The 23,288-nt window shown below is 39.7% G+C and overlaps 1 protein-coding gene across 1 annotated transcript; it reads right to left on the bottom strand.

Moving 5' to 3' along the window:
- Positions 1-232: 232 nt before the first annotated feature.
- lamc2 (laminin, gamma 2) lies at positions 233-21,782 on the bottom strand. The gene is given in 22 exon segments (XM_022218965.2): positions 233-1,078; positions 1,081-1,293; positions 1,823-1,922; positions 2,008-2,166; positions 2,509-2,705; positions 2,787-2,901; positions 3,814-3,963; positions 4,050-4,194; positions 5,225-5,362; positions 5,444-5,523; positions 6,066-6,271; positions 7,216-7,372; positions 7,917-8,053; positions 8,179-8,412; positions 9,322-9,714; positions 10,661-10,773; positions 12,069-12,258; positions 12,345-12,476; positions 13,614-13,735; positions 14,048-14,165; positions 14,245-14,421; positions 21,634-21,782. Coding segments are annotated over 22 exon segments (3,390 nt in total). The 5' UTR covers positions 21,710-21,782; the 3' UTR covers positions 233-1,040.
- Positions 21,783-23,288: the final 1,506 nt, after the last annotated feature.

The following is a 23,288-nucleotide window of genomic DNA, read 5'->3' as shown; positions in this document are numbered from 1 at the left end:
GGCATACATGGTCTTTTGTTCATGACTGTATCTCCATTTCATGACCTCAGAGGAAAAACAGTCAGTCTGCCATTAACTTGTGTCTATCTAAACCTGCAGTATAGTTCATTCTGTTATTCAACTTCATGTGTCTTCTGTCAAGTATTATGTAGGTGAACTAGGGAAGCTGGAAAGGATGAATTCTAAAATGTGGTCCCATTTGTCATCCAAGTGACAAATAATGCAACTTAAATCAGGAAAAAGTGCAGCAGCTTTTATTTAAAATCTTCCAGGATACTTACGAGCATTCCTACTGGTCAGTCGCATCAATGACAATAAAAACACTGAATGTAAATAGGTTAAAAAAGTCATGTCTGTACAGTTATAAATATTATTACATTCACAAACATCACATCATTATCAGAAATATAAAGGCATAACATGTCGTTAACAAGTCTCAGCAGGTTAATGAGTCTCAACAGGTAGAGTCTCAGCAGGTTACAGAATCTCAGAAGATTAGAGTCTGAGCAGATTAAGAAGTCTAAATGAAGAGTCCCAGCAGTTTACCAAGTCTCATCAGGTTAACAAGTCTCAGCCAATTAAGGAGTGTAGGTAAAGAGGATCAATAGGTGACAAGTCTTAGCAGATGATGAGTCTAAGCGGGTGACAAGTCTCCGTATGCTACCAAGTCTTAGCCTGTCAAAGAGTCTCGGCAGATTACCAGATTACAGCAAGTAACCAAGTCTTAGTGAGTTGAGTCTCATCAGGTTAGAAAGGTCTATCTAGTTACAGAGTTTAGGTAAAGAGTCTCAGAAAATGTCGAGTCTCAGCAGGTGAACGACTCTGAATAGAATCTCAGCAGATGATGAATTTTAGTAGGCAAATGTAAACAGTCTCATCAGGTGGTGAGTCTAACCAGGTTGCTGAGTCTCATCAGGTTAACAAGTCTTAGCTGGTTAAAGAGTCTAGGTAAAGAATCTCAGTAAGCGATGAGTCTCAGCACATGGAGAGTCTAAGCAGATTAAGAAGTCTAGATAAAGAGTCTCAGCAGTCGAGTTTCCTCAGGCCTCCTCAATGGGGGGACTGTTGTAGCAACCGCGGGGACGGCCCTCAGGATGTCTTCCAGGTTAGCGATGTCTGCAAGGATGGTGTCAATGTCCTGGTTAATCCCAGTCAGCCGGCGGCGCTGAGCTTCTTCCATCTCCTCCATGTTCCTGAGCCGAGGCCTCAGATTGCCCTCCACGTCTCTCTGAGCATCGGCCAGCGAGTCCTCCAGCCGTTTCAGGTCCTCTTCATCCACAGCGACGGTCTGGTCTGAGGAGAAAAAGAAGGATGGACTCGGTAAGAAAGCAGCATTTCACAGTGGTTCACAGGGTTCATGTTAAGTTTGACTATGACTTCTTTTTTGCAACTAATTTGATTTTTTTTCTTGACTCTCAATCAAGGTCTTCTGGTGAACCATAACATTTTCACCTTTGCCCCTTTTTGTACTAAAAAAAAGAAGATTGGAAGCTTCTTGGACTCTTGCGGTGGAGAAAATAGTGTACAGTGATTCAACCAATATGGATTCAAAGACAAGAGAGAAGCTAAGTAGGAACTCTTGCTGTTGCAGTTTTGGTCTCGTAAAAATGTTAACACCATTTAAACTGTAAGGTTTGTGCTTTCCATTCATATATTATTGGGGCAAATTCCATTCAAAATACAATGGCAGAATTTTCATTTGATATTTAGGTACTTGAGTCTTACATTTCTGTGTCTTCTCACAAATTCTGACCAGAAAACAGCACTTTAGCCTCATGTTAAGACTCTCAGGAGGAACTACCTTTTAAAATATAGAACTTACTCATGTTAGCCAGCAGATTGTTGATGTCTCGCAGTGTTTTTCCAACAGCGTCTCTGGTCTGTCTGGCGTTGCTAAAGGCTCCATCCGCATCAAAAGCCGCCTGCAAAGGAAATATTGTTTAGCTGTTGTCCTCCTTTGTTCATGAATCTTTTTTCCAACAGGTCATCTCTGTGTGGACAGTTTACCTTGTCTGCATCGTCCTCCAGCCTCCGGGCACCGTCCAGCTCTAATGCCAGCTCTCTAGCTGCACCGTCAACCTTCAGCTTCAGGTCCTTCGCCTCCCCGTTCAGTTTGGTTGCTCTGTTTGCCAAACCAGCATGAGGCGGCAGGGAATCTGTTGCTACCTGAAGCATAAAGATGACTAAGAATTATTTTTCATTTACTAAATAATAACAATTTGGTGTATAAAATGTGAAAAATCTAAAATTCCCACAGCAAACAAGCGTTGACATTTTCAAAATATTCAGCCAAAAACCAAACATTGCTTCAACTCTCAAAAAAGCCAGAAGGTTTTTAAACTCACAAAGGTCAATTTCCTTTGAAAATGTTCTTAACGCGTTAATTTCTTATGAATATTTTCTCGTGACAAACTAATTGCTTAAATAGATTGATGGAAAGTTTCACCGTCTAATGATTTTGGGTTCATTTTGACTGAACAGTTTAGAATGCTTATAGCAGTGTTTCACCTCCAGATTGTTGACCAGATTGTCCAGCATGTTGATGGCTCCCAGCGCACCGTCGTAGTCTTTGGACATGTCTCCAAGGGTGGACAGCGTCTCGGCGTTGTTGCGAACAGCCTGCTGGATGGTGGCATTGATGCTGGGAAGACGTCTGATGGCGGCGTCAGCCAGATCTTTGCTGCCAGCGATCTGCTGGTCGAAGCCTACGATGGAGGAAGAGTCGCTTTTAGTCTGCGGATTCGTTCATGTGAGTTAATATTTGTTCAGTCAGTCGGTGTGCTTACCTCTGAGGGCGTTGAGGGCATTGTCCAGGTCGTTGGTGTTGCCATTGATGCGTTGCAGCGCGTCCACTGTGACATCTTTGGCAGCGTTGACTCTGTTGACCAACTTGCCGAGTTCCTGAAGACAAACATCAACTGCAGGTTAAATCACAGCTATAGGTCACCACAAAAGTATTTTTGACTAATTTTGCAATACTTTTATGTTCCCTTGCAATACTGTTGTGAAAGTTTTGGGTTTTCTCACAACAGTTTTGTGTTACTTTACAAGATTTTTGTTGTCCCTCGCAATACTTTTGCATTTCCTTACAATCCTTTTTGCACTACGTCACAATAAGTTTTTGTGTTTCCTTGCTAAGTTTTACACCATCTCAATGCTGGTCTTGTTTTACTTGCAATACTTTAAAGCTACCTTGCAATACATCAGTTCACAACAGGTTTTGTATTTTCTTGCAATACAAGTGCATTTTCTCACATTTCTTTTGCATTACTCTGCAATAGGTTTTGTTTTCCCTCACAATAAGTTTTGTTTCTTTTCCTACTTTTACATATCCTTTACCTATACTTTTGCATTCCCTAACCATAGTTTTTTTCTAAATTAAAGTAGATACCTTACTTTGTAATCCTTTTGTGTTACCTCGAAATAACTTCTGTGTTCCTTCGCAGTACCTTTCCACTATCTCACCACTCGTTTTGCATTACTTCCCAGTATTTTTGCATTAACTTGCAATACTTTTGTGATATCTTACAATACCTTTGCATTCTCTAACCGTATTTCTGTGAAGAGGTTACCGCAGTGGTTTAAAGTCGATGTCGCAACACAACTGATGTGATATTTCTTTGGTTTTAACTGCCATTTTCTAGAACCGACAAAGGCCAGCTGAGTTTATGCAAAACAAGTTTGTTGGAAAACAAAGGCTCTGTGAAGATTTGCTATTTGTTGGTTTTGTCTTTTTAGCACTTTGATCCAGGAGAGCAGAGGTGGGTTTGGTACATTTAAAAGTCAGACTGGATCCCATTAATCCCTCAGTACCTTCTGGGCAGCTTTGCCTTCAGCCAGCAGATCCTCAGCAGCAGCCGTGTTTCGTTGCACGTCGCCTTGCAAATCCTCAAAACCTGAGATGTTGTCATCCACCGCCTTCTTCAGTCCGTCCAACCTGGAGACCATAGCGTCCATCTCCTCCTGAGCATCACAGGAGAACACAAGGAGTTAAAGACAGCTCATATCCCAAAGCAACATGTTGATGTTAATCCAACAGCCCTCGTTACCTTCATGGGTGATGGGATGTTTCGCTCCATGCTGGCGATGTCTTTCAACATGCCAGCCGCCATTTTGCTCTCGCCTTTAGCCTCGCCGCTCAGACGGGTCGCTTGGTCCTCCAAACCCTTCACCTGAGCTGAAGTTTGGTCATACCTGGACACAAACCGAATAAATAGGTTAAGTCTGGAGCATGAACATACACGTACAGGAAGATTCTGCCTTGAGTCTCCTGAATCCTTTAGCAAATCTCTATGGTTATATCACGTTTTTGTGTTTCTTCAGTTTTTATCATTAGAGTATGATATTCAAGAGGCTTCATTACTGCAAACTAAAGACTCAACAGCTATTAAATGAATTAAAGATGGATCCAAAATGCAAAAACCACAGAGTTTAGTCCTTGAAGTTTTGCAGAGATCGGTCTCCAGTTTCAGCCCGAACTTTACCCCAACTGGAAGTTTAGAGCCTGAATGATTCCTACAGCTAGCCTAGCCGCGCTAGACAACCCACGGCAATGAATTTAATTCTCTGCCAGGGTGGGTCTAGTTATCCTCCATAAGGCTCGAGGCTGGATGCTCCTAAAACTGGCTGGACGAATCACCATGAAGTGTAGAGTCAGAAGGCGACAGAGGCGCAACGATTCTGACAGAAACAACCGTCGCACAATAAACAGTTATCTTTTGACTCGGCTTTGGCCACAGCCCTTAAATATATGAAGCTAAAATTCAAATTGAAAGATAAACAAAGGACGGCACTGAAGTGTTTCATTGAGAAGAAAGACGTATTTGGACTTATGCCGACGGGATATGGCAAATCCTTAATATACCAGTTGGCTCCACTGGTTGGGAAGCTAATGGGACTTAGCCACAATCCAGCGCTCTATGAACTACGTCAGCCTATTCGTTGCGCTGATTGGTTGTATACCTACCCAATTGCTGCAGAGTGATTTGAAAGACTACCTTTTAGCCCGCCTCACTCCCTGTCGAGCGTTCCCAGACCCTTGTGTCTTAAGAGCTGGGTCTAGCGCGACTAGGCTATCCTACAGCAGCTCTGTCAGAAAACTGTACAAATCTCCACAATCAGTAGGTTTTATTCTCACTAAAGGCACATTAAAAGACTGTGACCTAGAACTGCCTGTTGCTACACGCACAACCCACCATCTTTTTCTCTGACAGCAGCTACTCACATTGTTTTCAGATCTCCAATGAGCTCCTTGACTTTATTCTCTCTGTTCATGAGAGTTCGGACCAAAGCCAGACCCTTGTTCGAGTCGCTCAGGGCCTCGTCAGCGGTTTTCTCCACAGCGTCGGCCTTCGTCTCATGTCTGAACGGTATGAGGAAAAGAATTAGTTCTGGTAAGGATAGAGAAGAAGTTGAACAATATCAAGAATACTTTGAAACGTACTTGTCAGCCAGATCTTTAGCTGTCTTCACCAGTGACGACAGAGCGTCTGAACCCAGCGGAGCATCACCCAGAGGAAGCTCCTGAAAGGAAACAGGCAAGATAAGATCATCATCATTTGTTGTACCTTCCTCCGACATCACACAAATCTCTTTTCACTGTTTATAAATGGCTGTTTTAGCTCATTTGCTATCAGCAACCCTGAGGTCATCTTTCAGATTGACTTCCCTCCTCAGCTTCAGTGTCGGTTAACTCACAGGAAAACAATGTCCTGCCTGTAAACTAGCTTTAATCTGAGTAAAAAAAAAAAACATAATACAGAGAAAAGTTTGAATTAACATGAGCGTTAAGTTCACTGGAAAGCTTCAGAACATTAATATGTTAACTATAAATCCCAGCAATCTGGTACATCATGTTATCTTATGTTTCTGCTTAAATAAAAGCACAAAATACTTTCACAGATACGAACAGATAACAACACTCTGTTCCCTCTAGTAAAAACTAAAAATGCTCTAAAACTATTTAAAAAAAGAAAAGAATGCTTCTACAAAATCTGAAACTCCAAGTGATAAGTGATCATATAAATTCCTGGGTGATGTGTTTCAGTGTCAGTCTGAAGCCTTACAGCTGCTCTCAGTTTGCTTTTGGCCTCGTCCAGCTGCCGTTTCATCTCCTCCATCAGCGTCTGGACCTCCTCCACCTTCGTCTTGTAGGTCTGCTGTCGTTGTTTGATGTCATCGGCCTTGTCGGCGATGTTCTGGATGTCCTGCTCCTCGGACAGCTGACTGCTGCTGATGGACGACAGGCGAGTCTGAAGTCTTTTCTCCAGCTCTGTCAGGAATAAATGGTGAGACGTCGTCAGCATAAAATTACATTTAATTGCATGAAGCTTTCTCCACAAGTTCACTTATGAGCTCCCCCACATATCAGTGGAAATGTTGTACTTGTGCTATATTTTTTTACAGCTTAAATGACTTCTGAGATTAAGATTTTTACAATCAAAAATCTTATGAGCTGATAAAATGTGTTTTTTTTTATAAATTAAAATAACACAACAGAACATCGAAGTACAATGAATAAATTGGGAGATCTCATCAAACATTTCAAATAATTATTTGAATAACTATATTGACTTTAGAAGATCCATAAAGAGTTCTTAATGAGTCAAAAACCATCCAAAACAATGCAAAAATGTTCCCGAAGCATTGCAAAAACGTCCACAAAAGGTGAAAAACAACCTATGAAAATTTCCTCAAAGACACAAAAAGTGCCCTAAAGAGATGCAAAATCAACCTGAAGAGACAAAAAACAACCCTGAAAATACATAAAATCTCCTGAAGCAGACAGAAATCATCCACAGGCAATGCACAGTGTCCTAAACGAAGCACAAAATAACCCCAAGGACATGCAAACACTTACAGAGATGCAAAAATCCTCAAAGAGATGTATAAAAAAGGCTCCAAACACATGTAAATGTCCCTAATGAGACCAAAGCAACCCCAAACAAATGCAAAATGTGAATGTGATAGGCAAACATCATGCACAAACAATGGAAACTGTTCCTAAAGAGGCCTAAAATGACCCCATAGAGCTGAAACATATCCTCAAAGACACATAAAAAACAAAGAGATGCAAAATATCCCCAAAGAGACAACAAACAACTCCAGAAAGACAAAAAATGTCCTCTAAAATACAGAAAATATGAATATTGAAGAGACATAAAACCAAAGAGATGTTAGAGCCCTTAAAAGACGAGAAACCAGCGATCGTCTTACCTGCGAGCAGCTCAGTGTCGTCCCGCAGGTCGTCCACCACGTCCTCGGCGGCTCTCAGGGCAGCTTCTATCTCTGCGTTGTTGGCTGGTTTCAAACCTCCGTCCATGTCTGAGAACAGAGTCTCCAGTTCCTTCACTTTGGCAACGTATGCCTCCATCTGAAAAACCACAAACAGACTCAGTTTGATGACAACTGCTTCGCAAGGAGAGAAAACTTAAAATTTGGTGTTTTGTTCTGAAGCTGTTTTGCCCCTGTGTGACAAAAAATGCTTTACATATCATCCTAGGAGCTTTGGTAAAATGAAACGTAAATATCAGAGGTGAAAACTGACCCCGAAAAGACACGAATGTCCTCAAAACCAGGAAACCATCCAAAGGCAATGCAAAATGTATTGAAAGAGACAATAAACTATCCCAAAAATACAAAAGATTTCCTAAATGAGACAAAAAGCGTCCACAAGCAACACAGAAGTGTCCTCCAAAAGACAGAACGTCCCCAAAAAGGCATGAAACAACCCCAAACATGTAGAATGTCTCCAGAGGTGAAAGATTGACCAACAACAACCTCAAAAAGGCACAAAATGTCGTCAAACCGATGATAAACAGCATGTAATGCATGTAAACTAAAATGTCCCCATAGACTAATTTTGGGTCCATGAGACACTAGTCAAGCGACTGATACCTTGAAAACCAGAGTCGTACCTTTACTTTGATGGGGCCAAAACAGGCAGGACAGTTGGACCGTTGGCACCTCAGACCCTCGAAGCCCGACCGGCACTGACAGCGACCAGAATCATCGCACTGATTGGACTCAGACCCCCGAAAGTCACAGTTACAGGCTGGACAAAGAAGCAAACAGCTGTTAGAAACATAGTCAAACCGCCTCACCAGATGTTTGAGAATCTCTGCAGAGGAGACGGTGGAGCTGCAGCAGATAAACGTTCAGGCTGAAGGTGTTTCTTACGTTTGCAGGCGTCAGACGGTCGAGTGTGGTAGAAACCTGTCTCACAGAACTCACAGTTCTGTCCTCTCGTGTTGTTCACACACTTCAGACACTCTCCGGTGATTCGGTGGCAGCTTCCCGCCTCGCTGACGTCGATGTGTCCGTTACAGCTGCAGGGTCTGCAGGGTCGCTGCACACCGGTGACACCTGCAGGGTCGCCGTAGAAACCCTCCTGACAGGAGTCGCAGCGAGGACCTGAAGAAAAACACAACAAATGTCACTCTATGTCGATGATGTTAGAATATTTTAGGACAAGTCTAACTCAAATTCTACAATTGCAAGACATTTTAAATAAAACCTCAAATGACACAAAAAACACAAAATATCCTCAAAGACACAAAACAAGATAGATAATGTCCAAGTGCACTGCACAATTTCCCCAAAAAGACCCAAAATATATGATGCATGAGTGGCAAAAAAAGCAATGAAAAGCAAAATGATCCCCCCAAAAAACGCAAAAATGTCCTTAAAGCAACAGAAAATGTCTCAAAAGACACAATAAATGTCCAATAACGAAGCACAAAGTTTTACACTATGATGAAAAGAAACCATACGTGGAAATAAATTCTTCAAGACAAGGAAGAAAAAAAAATGCAAGAGGGAGGCAAAAATGTCCTTAAAGAAACAGAAGATCTAAGGGGATCCAAAAGCAATGCAAAATGTCCCAAAAGATTTTTAAAATGTCCTAAAAGTGACACAACTGTTCAAAATCAATGTAAATTGTGCACAGAGATGTCAAAAGTTCCCCAAGAGACACAAAATGTACCCAAAGAGTCAGAAGGCATCAAAATGATGCAAAATGTCACCAAATATTTTTTAAACGTCCTAAAAGGGACAAAACTGTCAAAAATCAATGCAAATTGTGCACAGAGATTTCAAGAGACCCAAGAGACACAAAGCTTTTTTAAAATGGTGGAAAATGTCCCCACACTGGAAAAGCATCTATAAAAAGCTGTAAAATGGCATAAAGAGACCAGAAGTGTCAAAAATCAATGTGAAATGAATCCAGAGAGATGCAGAAAGATGCTGATTTAAAGTGAACTTCTCTGTATTAACACCCTGATAACACCCAGTGTGGATAAATAACTAAATGTTTGGACTCACCGGTGGTTCCTGGAGGACAGCGGTCACAGCGGGGCTCCAGAGACCCGGCAGGCACCGAGCAGGACAGCCCGTCCGGACAGGGACACTTCACACATCTGTCCAGGTTCCAGGGGTCTCTGTAGAAACCCTCCGAGCAGCTTCGCTCTGCGGGCGTCTCGTCTGCGGAGTAACAGTCTCCGGTCTGCGGGTCGCAGCTTCCTCCGGTGCAGCTGCAGCGCTCACAGCGGCCGAAGGCTCCCTCTGCTGGGCTCTGGCGTCTGAATCCGGCCGCGCATCGCTCACAGAACAGGCCGTCGTATCCCGGCGGGCAGCTGCAGGCCTGAACCCAGCGGGCCGGAACCCCGTCTGAGGGCCGAGCCGACACCAGCTGCACGTTGTCAAGGTAACCACGACCTGAGGAATGGACAAGAGTTTAAAACCAGAGATCAGCTTCATCCTCAAACTGGTGTTTAATGAAGTTTGTTTCATGTTTCTGCAGGTCCAGGTGTCATTTTAAAACATTTACGAGAAGTCAAATCCATCTAACATCATCTGTGAGCAAACAGACATGAAATCTTATGGAACTGTGAGATTTCTTGAGAACTTTTAATCATTTAGTGCAAAAAGTTCTCTAAAAGGAAAAAAAGACTTGTAAGACCAAACATAAAACACAAATCAACTTTTTCATGTCGACACAGGCGTTGCAAAATGTTCTCGATTAGATGTAAAGCAACGTGAAGCACATGCAAAAAGTCCACAAAGAGAGGCAAAATATTCCAAAGCGTTCCAGAATCTCCCTGAAGAGATTAAAACAACCGACAAAAAGATGCTAAATGTCATCAAAGACACAATACAAAAGACAAAATCATTTATAAATCATGCAGCATGTCCTCTGAAAGATGTAAACCAAACCCAAAAATATACAAACTGTTCTGAAAAACATTTAAAAAACACCCAAAAGCCATGCATAGTGTCCCCAGAATGAACTAAATGTCTCCAAAGAACAAAAAACTACCCAAAAAGACAAAAAAATGCCCTCAAAGAGACAAAAACCTTTTTAAAAGCTATGCAAAACTCCTCCAAAACATCCACAATACCCTCAAACAGCCAGATAATGTCCCAAAAGCAACAAGCGTACTAACTACAATGCACCAAAGAAATGAAAATTAACTCCGCAAAGAAGCAAACTGGACACAGAGACAGAAAAACATCTCTAAAAAGATTCAAGATGCCCTCAAAGTAAGAGAGAAGGACCCAAAAATTACAACAAAAGTCCCCAGAGATGCAGAATGTCCTCAAAGAGAAGAAGAACAAGGAAAGACAGAAACAAAACAGAGGTTAAAGAGGAGAACCAGCTCACCAGTTTCACCGAACGTGGCCCGGATCTTGATGGCCGTGAGGTTCTGGAGAAGTTTCTGGAACTGGAAGGAGGAGATCTGAGGCCTCCACCTGCTGTCCGGCTGCTCGTCCAATCTGTTCAGAAAACACAAGATATGATAAAGATAAGTTAAACGTAAAAAGCAGCTGAACTCAACTGTAAAAATGCCTTCCATATCACAGTTATTACAAAGGGCCGCAACAACTTAAAAAAACATCCAAAAGCAATGCAAAATGTCCCTAAAGAGACAATAAACTGTCCCTAAATGTCTCCAAAAAGGCATCAAACAACCTAAAACATGTAAAATGTCCTAAAAGACGTGAAAATATCTTCCTACCAATACACTAATGGACTAAAACACCAAAAAGTGTCCACAAAAGTGTCCACAAAAGTGTCCACAAAAGACAAAAAATTATATACAGTTCCAAAAATTTGCTAATTATTGTACGGAATTCCTCAAAAAGACACAAAATGTCCTCAAAGAGATGCAAAACAGCTACAAATCATCTTCCAAAGACATAAAAATCAATCAAAAATGATGCAAAACACAGCACTTAATGTATAATTTCGCGTATTTGTAAATCATAAGCTAACATAGCATAAGGTGTCAATACCTTGCTTTCATTGGTTTTTTAATGTTATTAGAGTGATAATTATAAAAGTTCTGCTCCATAATCTGATGCAAATGTGATATTTTGTAAGATTTTTGTCCACAAAAAGCCTTAATAAAACATGGTTTCTAAATAAAATAGCCTTTAATAACCTCAGAGGAAAGACTCCAACAAACCAAACTTCAGCTGCTCTTTCTCTGTAAAGTCAGATTTTTATGAAGATTTCAGTTTGTTGTAGATGAGTAGAGATGCTTTTAGGGTTTTGGCAGCAAACTTTGTGTTTTTGGCATGAGTTTTGGTGCTGAAATGTTAGAAAGAGGCCTCAAATTACTTCATAAAACTCCTGATTTGTGTCTATGGGTTACCGTGACAACAGAAAAGTTACCAAGGTGCAAACTGAGACATGAAGCCGACATGTTTAGATGCTGTCAGATTGATGGAAAGAAGTTTTTTCCAATAAAGAAATAGAACTAAAGTTACAAAGGTACCCGATAAGTTTAAATATGAAGCTTAAGACCCAACAGAGTGTTCATGTTCCCGGACTCACTCTGAAGTACATTGTTTTGTATTTTGATGACAGTTTCTTCAGTGCCAATGATCCTGTTACTCTCTTGTAAACAAATGCAGTCTAAGCAGCTCCAGATTCTTTCTACGTTTCTACTTGCAACAGGATTCCTCGACTCAGGAATGTTTCAAGCTCGAGTGACAAGAAGAGATCAAACCTCCCATCTGAGGTTTCACTAAACAGCCGTTGGGCAACGATAATTTCATGTCCTGACCTGAAGTTGTACTTGATCTTCTGTCCACAGGGGACGATGGAGCGCAGGTCACCCAGAGAGGCGGCGACTCTCAAACCTCCGCCTTCCAGGATGACGTCGCTGGTGGACGGATGTCGGACGCCGCGGTCCAGACGCAACGAGAAGGACAAGTTCTGACCGTAACTCAACAGCTGATCCCCCAGGTAAGGTTCTGAAGAGGGAGGAGGGAAACACCTGGTCAAGAGGGGAAATAAAGGAGTATATCTTCGGTGACAGAGGAGGCGGGGCTTGTCTCACCTGGAGCGTACAGGTAAACCGGCAGGCTGTTCCTGGAGATCACCTCCAGGTCCTGGTGTTTTGGTGACCAGCGAAAGTGAACATCGTTGGGGGTGAAGCCGTGCACCGTCGCCGCCTTCCAGCCCTCTGGACCTGAAACACAACAAAATGGTCAAGGATTTGAAGTAAACAAAAGAGTGCATGATTGTTTTGACTCATAAAATGTCAAAACAGTAAGATGTAAAACAACCCCAAAGAGATGGAAAACAATCTCAAAAGGGCACAAAATGTCCTCAAAAACACAATACAAGAGCCCAAAAACATCAAAAAGCCGTCTGAAACGCTCTAGAAGGAACAAAAAACAACCTCAGAATCACACAAAATGCCCTCAGAGACATTTTTTTTAAAGTTATGTAAAATCCCTCAAAAAGATGCAAAATACTGTCAAGTTTCCAACAGTCATCAATAAATTTCCAAACATTATTTTTTCAAAATGTCCCCAAAAAGATGAAAACCAACAACACAAACAAATAAATTGGTCCGAGAGATAGAAAATGTCCCAAAAGAGAAAAAAAAACATCCAAAAGGAACGTGAAATGTTCCCAAAGAGGTATAAAATGTCCCGAAAGAGAAAAAAAGGGTCCAAAAGTAAAGCAAAATTACCTAAATTGTTCTAAATTGTCAAAAAAATAGACAATATGCAACCAAAAAGATGTTCAAAAATATCCACAAGCCATGCTCAATGTTCCCAAAAAATCCAAAATGCTTCAAAGGGAATTAAAAACTACTCCTAAAAGACAAAAAATGTCCTCAAAGACACAATAAAAGAGCCAAATAACCACTAAAGCCATGCAAAATATCTCAGAAGGAACAAAAAAACAACCTTAAGGTCATGTAAAATGCTTTCAAAGATACTTTTTTTTTAGTCATGCAAAATCGCTCAAAAAGATGCAAAATAGCGTCAAATTTCCAACAATCATCAATAAATTTCCAAAAATGACTTAAAAAATTGACCCCAAAAAGATGAAAACCAGTGACCCAAAGAAGTAAACTGGTCCAGGAGATAGAAAATTGTCTCAAAATAGACAAAAAACAACCCCAAAGAGTTCAAAATGTTCACAATTTGGGAATTAAAGACTCCAAAAGGGCAAAAAAAAGTCCTCAAAGAAACAAAAAAAGACATTTAAAAATTCATGCAAGGTATCCTGAAGAATGGGCCTCCAAGAGACTTAAAAAAAAAATAGACCCAAACAGATGCTTTTATTGTGCAGCGAGGAGGTGGAATGTTACCGTCTGAGAAGGTGGAGATGATGTTGTGGACGGAGTAGCCGGACTGTGGTGAACAGACGCTGCTGTGGCCGGAACAGAAACATGGCAGAGTCAAACTCCCAGCATCCTCTCTGAGCTGACGGCTGAAAAAACAAACAAAAAACAAACGACGTGAAGTCAGAGCCGAGACTGAGCAAACAAAAGGAACTGAAGTGTCATTTCAAAAAGTGCTGAAAGGATGTTAGCTCTAGTATAAGTACTAATCTAGGTTTAAGTGAAATCAAATCAGTGACAGAAGTTGAAGATTCAGATGATGACAACAAGTTCAAGTGTCAGAAGAAGTAAAAGCAGTGAAAGTAGCTGAAGCGTTGGATGATGTTTAAAAACGGACACAAATGACAGGAAAGAGCGAAAGCCCATGAAGGAGTTTCTGGATGTGAAGTGAGGTTTATCACCTTTGCGAGCAGCCGTTGGGTCCGATCGGTCCGTCGGGACATCGGTCGCATTTCTCTCCAGTGACGCCTTCTTTGCAGCTGCAGCGCCCCCTGCTGTCACACGTTGCACTGACAGAACCTGAAGGAAAAGAAGCGCGTTCAGACATCCAACATCTGTAATGAATGACTGTTGTGTTTCCAGACAGGTGTGCTCTTACCTGCGGGGTTGCAGCGGCAGGGCGAGCAGCTCAGTCCCGCCTCCTGCTGGTAGAAACCATTTTTGCAGCGCTCACAGTGGCGTCCCTCGTAGTTCCCCTGACAGTCGAGGCAGTGCAGACCCCAGGCGTCCGGGAGGCAGTACCGAGATCTGCCGTTACAATCACATTTCACCGTTGCTGCAGGAAGAAACAGGAGGTCGGTTTACCTTTGTTCATTTTGAATTCTATTCACTTCCACTGACTCTCCTGCTGCTTCTATCGATTCGAATCCCCCGACGCTTAAATATGACTCAGCTAACACTTCATCTCCTTTCAGCATTTTCTCTAATAATAATAATATTTTGGGGGAATAATAAAAGTCTTTTATTTGCTGTTGTGTGTTTTGTTTTGTTTAGCGTCAACATGTAAATTAATACTTTCTCTGCTCCAATTTTTTCAATTTTATGTAATTTAACAAAACGGTGAAAATCTGTAAAATAACAGCCATATTTCAGTCCTTAATATACAAAACTTTTCTTTCAAATAACAGCAACTATCTGTAAGATAATAGTATTTTTAGCTGGTTTAAATGCAGTGAAAAAGATTGATTAATAAGAAAGAGTTGTCATTTGTAAAAATACTCATTTATGACATTATTTACAGTTTTAGCCTGTTTTTATTTTGTCTTGTTGTTTACGTCTTTATTCTTTTGTCTGTAATTGAACAAAACACAGAGAATCAATCTGTAATTTAAAATAAAATTAGTTTTCTGTTTTTTTACAGCATGTGAAGGATCCATATTGAATGTAATCACAGCAGCTTCCTGAGCTTCCAGCTGACCAATAAGGGCTTCAGATGTTTACAGAGCATGAAGCGTCTTCTTTGGTTTGTGGTTTTTTTCAGAATCCCAGAGACTCCCGCAGACAAATCGTTTCTCCACCGAGCCTCGCCCAAGCCGACGCCCAACAAGCTGTGCAGAGGTTTGTTTTCCCGACAGGCTGCTGCTCGTCCTGCAGGATCTCAGCCGTCAGCTGATCCAGTAGCGGTGAACCAGGACGGTGAAAGGAGGCTTAGAGGAGAAAATGATTCACCGATCGTCTGACAAGAGCAAACACCAGCTGGTTTCTACTGTTTCTTATTTATTTCCTCACAAAGTAGGAAGTTTCAGGGGTTTTTCACCAGTTAACTCCTAGTTACATTAAGAAGTTAACCACTGGATGAGCTGGGATTCATCTGGAATTGTAAATAATTGTGTCTCTTTGTTGTTACTTTCTGTCTATTTGTTGTAATTTTGTTTTTATTTATTCTTTATTTTGAGTCTCTTTGTTGTTATTTTGTCTGTTATTTAGTTTTTATTTGTTGTATTTTTGTTTCTCTTTGTTGTTGTTTTGTGTCTCTGTTGTCATTTTGTTTCTATTTTGTATCTCTTTGTTGTTATTTTGTTTATATTTTTGTTATTTTGTTTCTCTTTGTTGTCATTTTGTGTCTCTTTGTGGTCATTTTGTCATTAAAAAAATTCCATTTTAGCTGTCACTATCAAAAAAGCGAAGAGTGAAAAACGAAATTCTTTGGATTTTGGTTGATTTTTTTGTGAATGTTCTTAAGAAACATTTTAACATTTCTTTTTTTCCACCAAAAAATGGTCAAAGATTTTCCAACAATGTTGAAAATATGGACATCAGAAGTTTCACTGTGAAAATATTTTTTTTCCTACATTTTCAAACTAAAATGGGTCGACTTTGACCCGCAGGACGACATAAGGGTTCAGGTTTAGACCAGACTGAGGTGGGTTCAGGTTTAGACCAGACTGAGGTGGGTTCAGGTTTAGACCAAACTGAGGTGGGTTCAGGTTTAGACCAGACTGAGGTGGGTTCAGGTTTAGACCAGACTGAGGTGGGTTCAGGTTTAGACCAGACTGAGGTGGGTTCAGGTTTAGACCAAACTGAGGTGGGTTCAGGTTTAGACCAGACTGAGGTGGGTTCAGGTTTAGACCAGACTGAGGTGGGTTCAGGTTTAGACCAAACTGAGGTGGGTTCAGGTTTAATCCAGACTGAGGTGGGTTCAGGTTTAGACCAGACTGAGGAGGGTTCAGGTGTTCTTCAGACTCTGATTCAGCAGCTGTTCTTGATGAGTCATGCTTTGATAAGACTGAATGTTCACCTGAGTGTCTCCAGCAGCGATGAGCTCAGGTGTTTTGTCTTTTACGGGAAGTTTTCCGACACGTTTTGGTGAGGAGGATCAAACTGATTCACTGTTTCATAACTATGAAGCTTTTTTTCTTCCCAGAGGGAACAGAAAATAAAGACACACCCAGAAACAATCTGACTTCCATCACAGGCGCTGACGGAAAATCGTGATGTCAAATGATCTTTAGTTTAACCCTAAAGGCAATTTAGAAACTCGACTGAATGCTTTCCTATCAGGATTTTATGAGCTTTGTCTGAAATCGTGATTTTGAGCTGAAAACTTTTAGCTTCTTTTGTCTCTTTGTGGTTATTTTGTGTTTGTCTTTGTGAATATTTTGTATCTCTTTGTGGTAGTTTGGTGCCACTTTATAGTCAATTTTGTTTCTTCTTCAAGTCTTTTGTGTCTCCTTGTTGTCATTTTATGTCTCTTTGTGCTCATTTTGTGTCTCTGTTGTTATTTTGTGTGTCTTTGTGGTGATTTTGTGTATTTGTGGTCATTTTGCTTCTTTTTGTGGTTGTTTTGAGTCTCTTTTAAGGACATTGTGTCTGTCTGTGGTCATTTTGTGTCTCTGCAGTAATTTATTGTGTTTTTTCTGATCAATTTGGGTCTCTTTTGGGACATTTGTTGGCTTTTGTGTCCATTTTTATGGTATTTTTGTGCTCATTTCGCATCTCTCTTTGTCATTTTGTGTTTGTCTGTTGTCATTTTGTGTCTCTTTATAGATATTTTCCATCTGTTTGTTGTCATTTTCTGTCCATTTTAGTCATTTTGCATCTCCTGGCAGTTGTTTTGTCTTTGATTCAGGTTGCTTTGAATCTCCTTTTGGTGGTTTTACATATTTTTATGGTACTTTCGTGCTCATTTTGCATCTCTTTTTTTGTCTCTTTGTGGTTTGTGTGTTTTAACTTTTCTCATGTGTAGAAGCGTTGAGCTTTGTGAGAGTCGATTCAGTGAGGGAATCAGTTGGATTTTGTAATTTTCTCCCTGTAATTTTGAAGCATTACTCTGTGAAGCACCTCCAGGTCACATATAATTATCTGGCATCTCATAAATCAACCTGAACTGATATTTTCTGATCTGATCTGACTGTGTTTTGACTCTCCTTCAGCCTTAAAGCTTCTCTTCTTCTCACAGATCCATTACAGCGACTAACTTCTCTCCCTGAGGGGGAGGCGGATCCCCTCTGACAGCGCCAACCTCACCCACAGGTAAGGAGGAGGACGCCAGGGCCTCACCCATGGGCGTCTCCTGTCTCCCAGCCAGGACGTCGTGCTCTGAAAGCCCATTCTGGAAGTTTTCCCATGTAAAATACTGCACGTCTTCTTCTCAGTATTTAAACTTGTTGCGTAAAGTTGTGACATGAATCTGATTTCTGTGCTGGAAAGAACTGATTTGGTTGATTTAAATCTGTTCCCTCAAAGTAGTAACTTAACACTGAATATTTATAAATAACTCACTATTATATGTTTATTTGTATTTTACTGGACTGTTGAGGATGAATTTTGTCCTCCAAAGTCAGAATTCTACTGTCATACGTCAAAGCTGGAACTTAAAAACTTATCACTGTTGAAGCAAAAAGTCCTTTTTGTGGTTTGAAACTCATAATTCTCATTTTATAAAGTGAAATATTTCATTTAGTATCTTCTAATGCTGGTTTAAACCGCTGACATGAAGATTTTTTCCTTTTTTCCCTCCTTTAGTGTAATCATTAGCCTGTTTTATGTGGAACTGGCAGTACAATCCTGTGTATTTTGCACCACTGCTGGTCTCATATTTAATATTTTTGAAGCAATTGTTGGCATTTCTCCATCACTGGTGTTGCACTTTCATTTCTGCAGGCTGCCGTTGAGCAACACCACGTATTTACCTTTCTGCCGTCACTCGTTGCTTTGTTTTTTTAATCATTGTTTTCTTATCTATGTCCGGTTCCTGTCTGCTTCTCTGCTGTGTTTGTGTTTCATGTGTGTTTGTTATTAATGAAGTCTTATGTTCTTATCAGCGCACTCAGCGGCAGACGGTTCAAATCCGTGTAAACCTCAGCCTGCAGTTATGAAATCAGAAAGGCTTCGTGTCCGTGCTGGTAGACTTTTAGTGATGAATGATATGAAAAGAATTACTCTTCACTGCACACAAAGACGTCTTTTACCACTGTATTCATCACATACCTGCCGCTTATTCAACATGCGCTCACTTCTTTCTAGTGTTAGTGATTCATGGTTTTTACAGCAAGTACGCCCCTTTGGAATATCACTTTGATGCCGGATTATTTTATACCTGCTTTATTTATAAATCGAGTATTTCCTCTTGTAAACTATCAAAATGAAATATTTTGGAAAGACCATATTAAAAGTACAAAGCAGAAACTCCCTCCATAAGAGGTGAATGCATCATGGCTCCACATGAACAGACTAAGTGAAATATCTGCCTGTGAGACTTCATAAAAAAAAGAAAAGAATCCATAAAACCCAGCAGCAGCAGTAATCAGGAGGCATGGAAGGAGCCATAGCAACACTAGTCATCTTCATCCTAAAATGACTCCACAGACAGTGAACTACTTTCACAATCCAGCTGTTAAAAACAGACAGCAGCTGAGTCAGAGTTGTAACCAAAGTTATCAGAGAGAACTCAGAGTTTCTGTGAAGCTCAGGACACTTCACAAGGTCAACAACTATGGACAACATCCCACATAAACACTCTTGTTTGCTGTTTCATTTCCAGACAAAGCTTTGCTAAAGAACATTAGAAGAAGCCTGATGAATGCTGGAGAACATTCTTTGGCCAGATGGAGACAAATGAGTTTGGCTCAGACGGAGTCCAGCATGTTTGAACCTGACCAGGACTACCACAGTGGATGGATGGTCCTGACAGTGGAGCACGGAGGTGGTGGTGTGATGGTATGGAGCTATGTGAGTGTAAAAGGTGCTGCAGAGATGAGATTTATGGATGAGTTTCTGTAGATAAACCTGAATACTGTCTGACTAGATGACTCCCAGTCTGCAGAAGGTTGAAGAAGGGGAATATTCCAGCATGAGAACCGTCCAAAGAACAAAATCAACCAAGAGTTTCTACAGAAAAACAAAGTGAAAAACTGCGACCTGAACGTGTGTGTGGCCTGACATGAATGAAACAGAACAGCTAAAAGAGGAGAGGACCATTGAGTCTGCCATCAGAAATAAGATTAAACATCTGAAGATTTGGGGGAAAAAAATATTGCCCCTACCGTTAAACTTAAAAGTAATCTGATTACTATAACATGATGCCATGTTAAATTATTTGACATTAAAGTGACATTGTACAGGATCAAATTCACCGCTGTTTTCCACTATTCTACCCTCTTCTCACATTAATATCACTTATTATTTTGCCCAGTTTGAACCCTTTTACTGGTTTTAATGATCATTCAGCTCATATATATTTAAACACACGCTTCTGTCTCAACAGTAATCATACAAATACTCACAGATTGAAGTAAACGTGCAGAAACACCAGAATGAGCCTTTAAAACCTGAGGCATTATTACAAATATCTGTTTGCACCAACATGTGAGGAATGCTCACAAAAGCAAACACTTGAATGATCTTTATCACCCCTAAAATCAATATTTACAACTGATGATATATTAAAAGAACAGAAAAACAAGGAACTTCAGTCAATCAAAGCCTCTCAAGGTTTATACATTAATATCATTATCACTTAATGTACCAAAACTGATTTATTTTTTTTTAATCTAAGAGGAGTCTGGAGACAGATAAGATGAATATTCAGCAGATTTTGCTCCCTAGTTAGATCTTAAATTGTAAAATGCTGATTAATTTCATACAAAAGTAGACAAATCTAATATACAAACTGATATATTAACCATTATTTGTGTATTATTCTGTATTTGTCATGTCAGTAATGTTTTAACCCTTATTATACCACATTTCTTACTCTATTCTTTATATAAAATGGTTTTGAAGACGGTTAAGGTTTATAATAAATAGATTTTTCTCCATATTAAGATCTAAAACTGCAAGATTCTGATTTATTTTAGTAAAAAAGTAGAGAAGTCTCACATAAACGGACAGATAGTTGCATATACTGACTCACAGTCACACCTTAAATTTTCTGTTTCTGCACCTGAATGATAAATTTGTTGGTAGAAATGAATAATTTGCCTCCTTGTTGTGCCACATTTCTTTTATTTCTTATAATTTAAGAGGTTTTCAAAGATGGTTAAAGGGTGCATTTAACAGATTTTTCCCCTAGTTAGATCTTAAACTGTAAGATGTTTATTTAATTTAAATAAAAGTAGAAGAATCTAAATTATAAACTGATATATTACCCTTTTCCCCGTTTTATGCACAATTCAGATCCTTAATGTCTATTTTTTCATATGTGCTATTAGAAAATGTTAATTTTATCCTTAAATGTGCCACATTACTTTCTCTATTCATAATCTAGTAGCTTTTTTAAGATGGTAAAGGTGTATAATTAACAGACTGGGTTAACTTTGGTTTAATTTCTCACAAAAGTAGAAGAATCTAACATATAACCTGATAAATTAATCTTTTTCCTTCTATTTTTTGCATTCAGTTCCATCTGATGACACACAATCTTCTTGTATTTGTCACTTTTGTTGGTAGGAATTCATAATTTACCTCCTTTGTGCCACATTTCTTATATTTCTTATAGTTTAAGAGGTTTTTGAAGATGGCCAAAAGGTGTATTTAGTAGATTTGATTTGTTTTCTAGTTGGATTAATTGTGATATAATTTGACACAAAAGTACAGTTAGAGCTGGGTTCTGGCGTGTGAAAGTAGCTCAGGTGTGGTTAAAGTCTTACAGAGTTTACAGAAGAGAGCTGAGAGATGCTGAGTGGATGGAAGAAGAAGGAGAAGAAGAAGAAGAAGAAGAATGAGGAGGAGGAGAAGAAGAAGAATGAGGAGACGAATGAGGAGAAGAAGAAGAAGAATGATGAAGAGGAGGATTTATTTTTATACTCTAAGAGGAATTTGGAGATGGTTTAGATGTATATTTAACAGACTTTACTCCCTAGTTAGATCTTAAACTACAAAATGTTGATTTAATTTCATACAAAAGTGGGCAAATCTGTTATATAAACTAATATACTACCATTTGTCTGTGTATGATTTTGTATTTGTCATATGTGTTGGTAAGAAAAAATAAGAATTTCAGTCAAGAAGAAGAAGGAGAAGCAGAGGAAGACTAAAAATGACTTACAGTAATATTTGTAGGTGGCCTGGACGGAGCAAACGGCAGCCAGAAGTCCGCAGAGTGAAATCCAGTTTCTCTTCATGTTGTGTTGATCCTGAGTGATGGAAAAAATCCTGTCCAGCTCCTCAAAGCACCGGTTTTTAACTCCTCTCCTGCTGCAGGTCTGCACACGCTGCACACACTGACTCACACTGATTCACACACACACACACACACACACACACACACACACACACACACACTGGGAGGATATGACGGCTGCAGTGTGTCAGCGGTGTGTGTGTGTGTCCTCAGACAGTCCGGGGCGTTGTTCCTTCATCACATTTACATTTTTATGGCACAAAGAAGCTCCACAGGACGGAGAATTAAAAATCATGAGGACCGAATAAAAGCTGGAAAGTTTCCAGACGTGGAAACTGTGATAAAAGTGACCCTTTTATTGAACTGCAACCAAATCATCTAAAAATATCTTTATTTCATTCATATTTACTTCTATTTGGAAGAGAAAATGGTCTATATTAAGGACTGAAGCGTTACAAATGATTTTTTAATTGTTATTTTAGAGATTTTTTTTTCTGTTTTAGTTAAATTGCAGATAATTTGTGGTAATATTTAGACTTTATTTAGATGAACTTATTAATCCCCAGAGGGAAATTAAGTTGTTACAGCAGCATGGATGTTCAATAAAAGGGTTAAAAAATAAAACAACACAAGGGAAGTGAAGGTAAAATAAAATAAAATAAAATTAGATTCAATTAAATTAAGTTAAATTAATTTAAATTAAATAGAACAAATCAGCAGAATATACAAGAGTAGTACAGATGTGTTTGGATGCACATGACATAAGAAGTTTACAGAATCTATGAATGAAAGTCACAGAATAAAAGCAGAATAATAATAAAAAAGAGGCTAAAACTGTAAATAATGTTCATGTCACAAAACTGTATTTTACCAAACAGTGTTTTGTTTTTTTATGATGTTTTACTATAAAATTCAGCTGTTTTACTTTATTTAAAACTGATTAAAAGAGAATATTTTACAGATATCGTCTCTATTTTCACCATTTTTTAAAACTTTTTTTAAACTTTGCTGTCTTTCTCCATTTCTTCATTTTTAAAAATTTTATTTTAGATTTCTTTACAGTACTCATTCCTCAGCTGGTGATCTGCGGTTGGAGCTGAGCAGCTGCTTCAGTTTTCCTGCCTTCAGGCTGTGTTTCTTCTTCTTCTTCTTCCTGTTGTGTAAACTGCAGCTTGCAGGTACGACACACCCTGAACCTCAGACACACACTTACTCACACACACACACCCTGCCATCAGATTCTTACACACACGGCCACGCCCAGTCTGTGATGGTTACCGTGCCAACAACGCCACACCTGAACACACACTCACACCTTATGGCTGTCTCAGCCTGAGTTCACTTTCTAACACAGACACACACACACACACACACACACACACACACACACACACACACACACACACACACACACACACACACACACACACACACACGCTCAATTTTACAGCAACAATAATTACACTTGTAGGTATTTGAACTTTGGCTGAGTGTCTCTGTTTTGTTCTACACGTTCTGTACTTTTCAGAAATATTTATTAGTCAGTCAATAAAGCTTTATTTGTATTTAACACTGTCACA

The sequence above is a fragment of the Acanthochromis polyacanthus genome, chromosome 9 (assembly GCF_021347895.1).
Source record: "Acanthochromis polyacanthus isolate Apoly-LR-REF ecotype Palm Island chromosome 9, KAUST_Apoly_ChrSc, whole genome shotgun sequence".
In the NCBI taxonomy this organism is placed as follows: Eukaryota; Metazoa; Chordata; class Actinopteri; family Pomacentridae; genus Acanthochromis; species Acanthochromis polyacanthus.
Note: the sequence above shows the minus strand (reverse complement) of the source record. Positions and strands in the feature narration are given on the sequence as shown.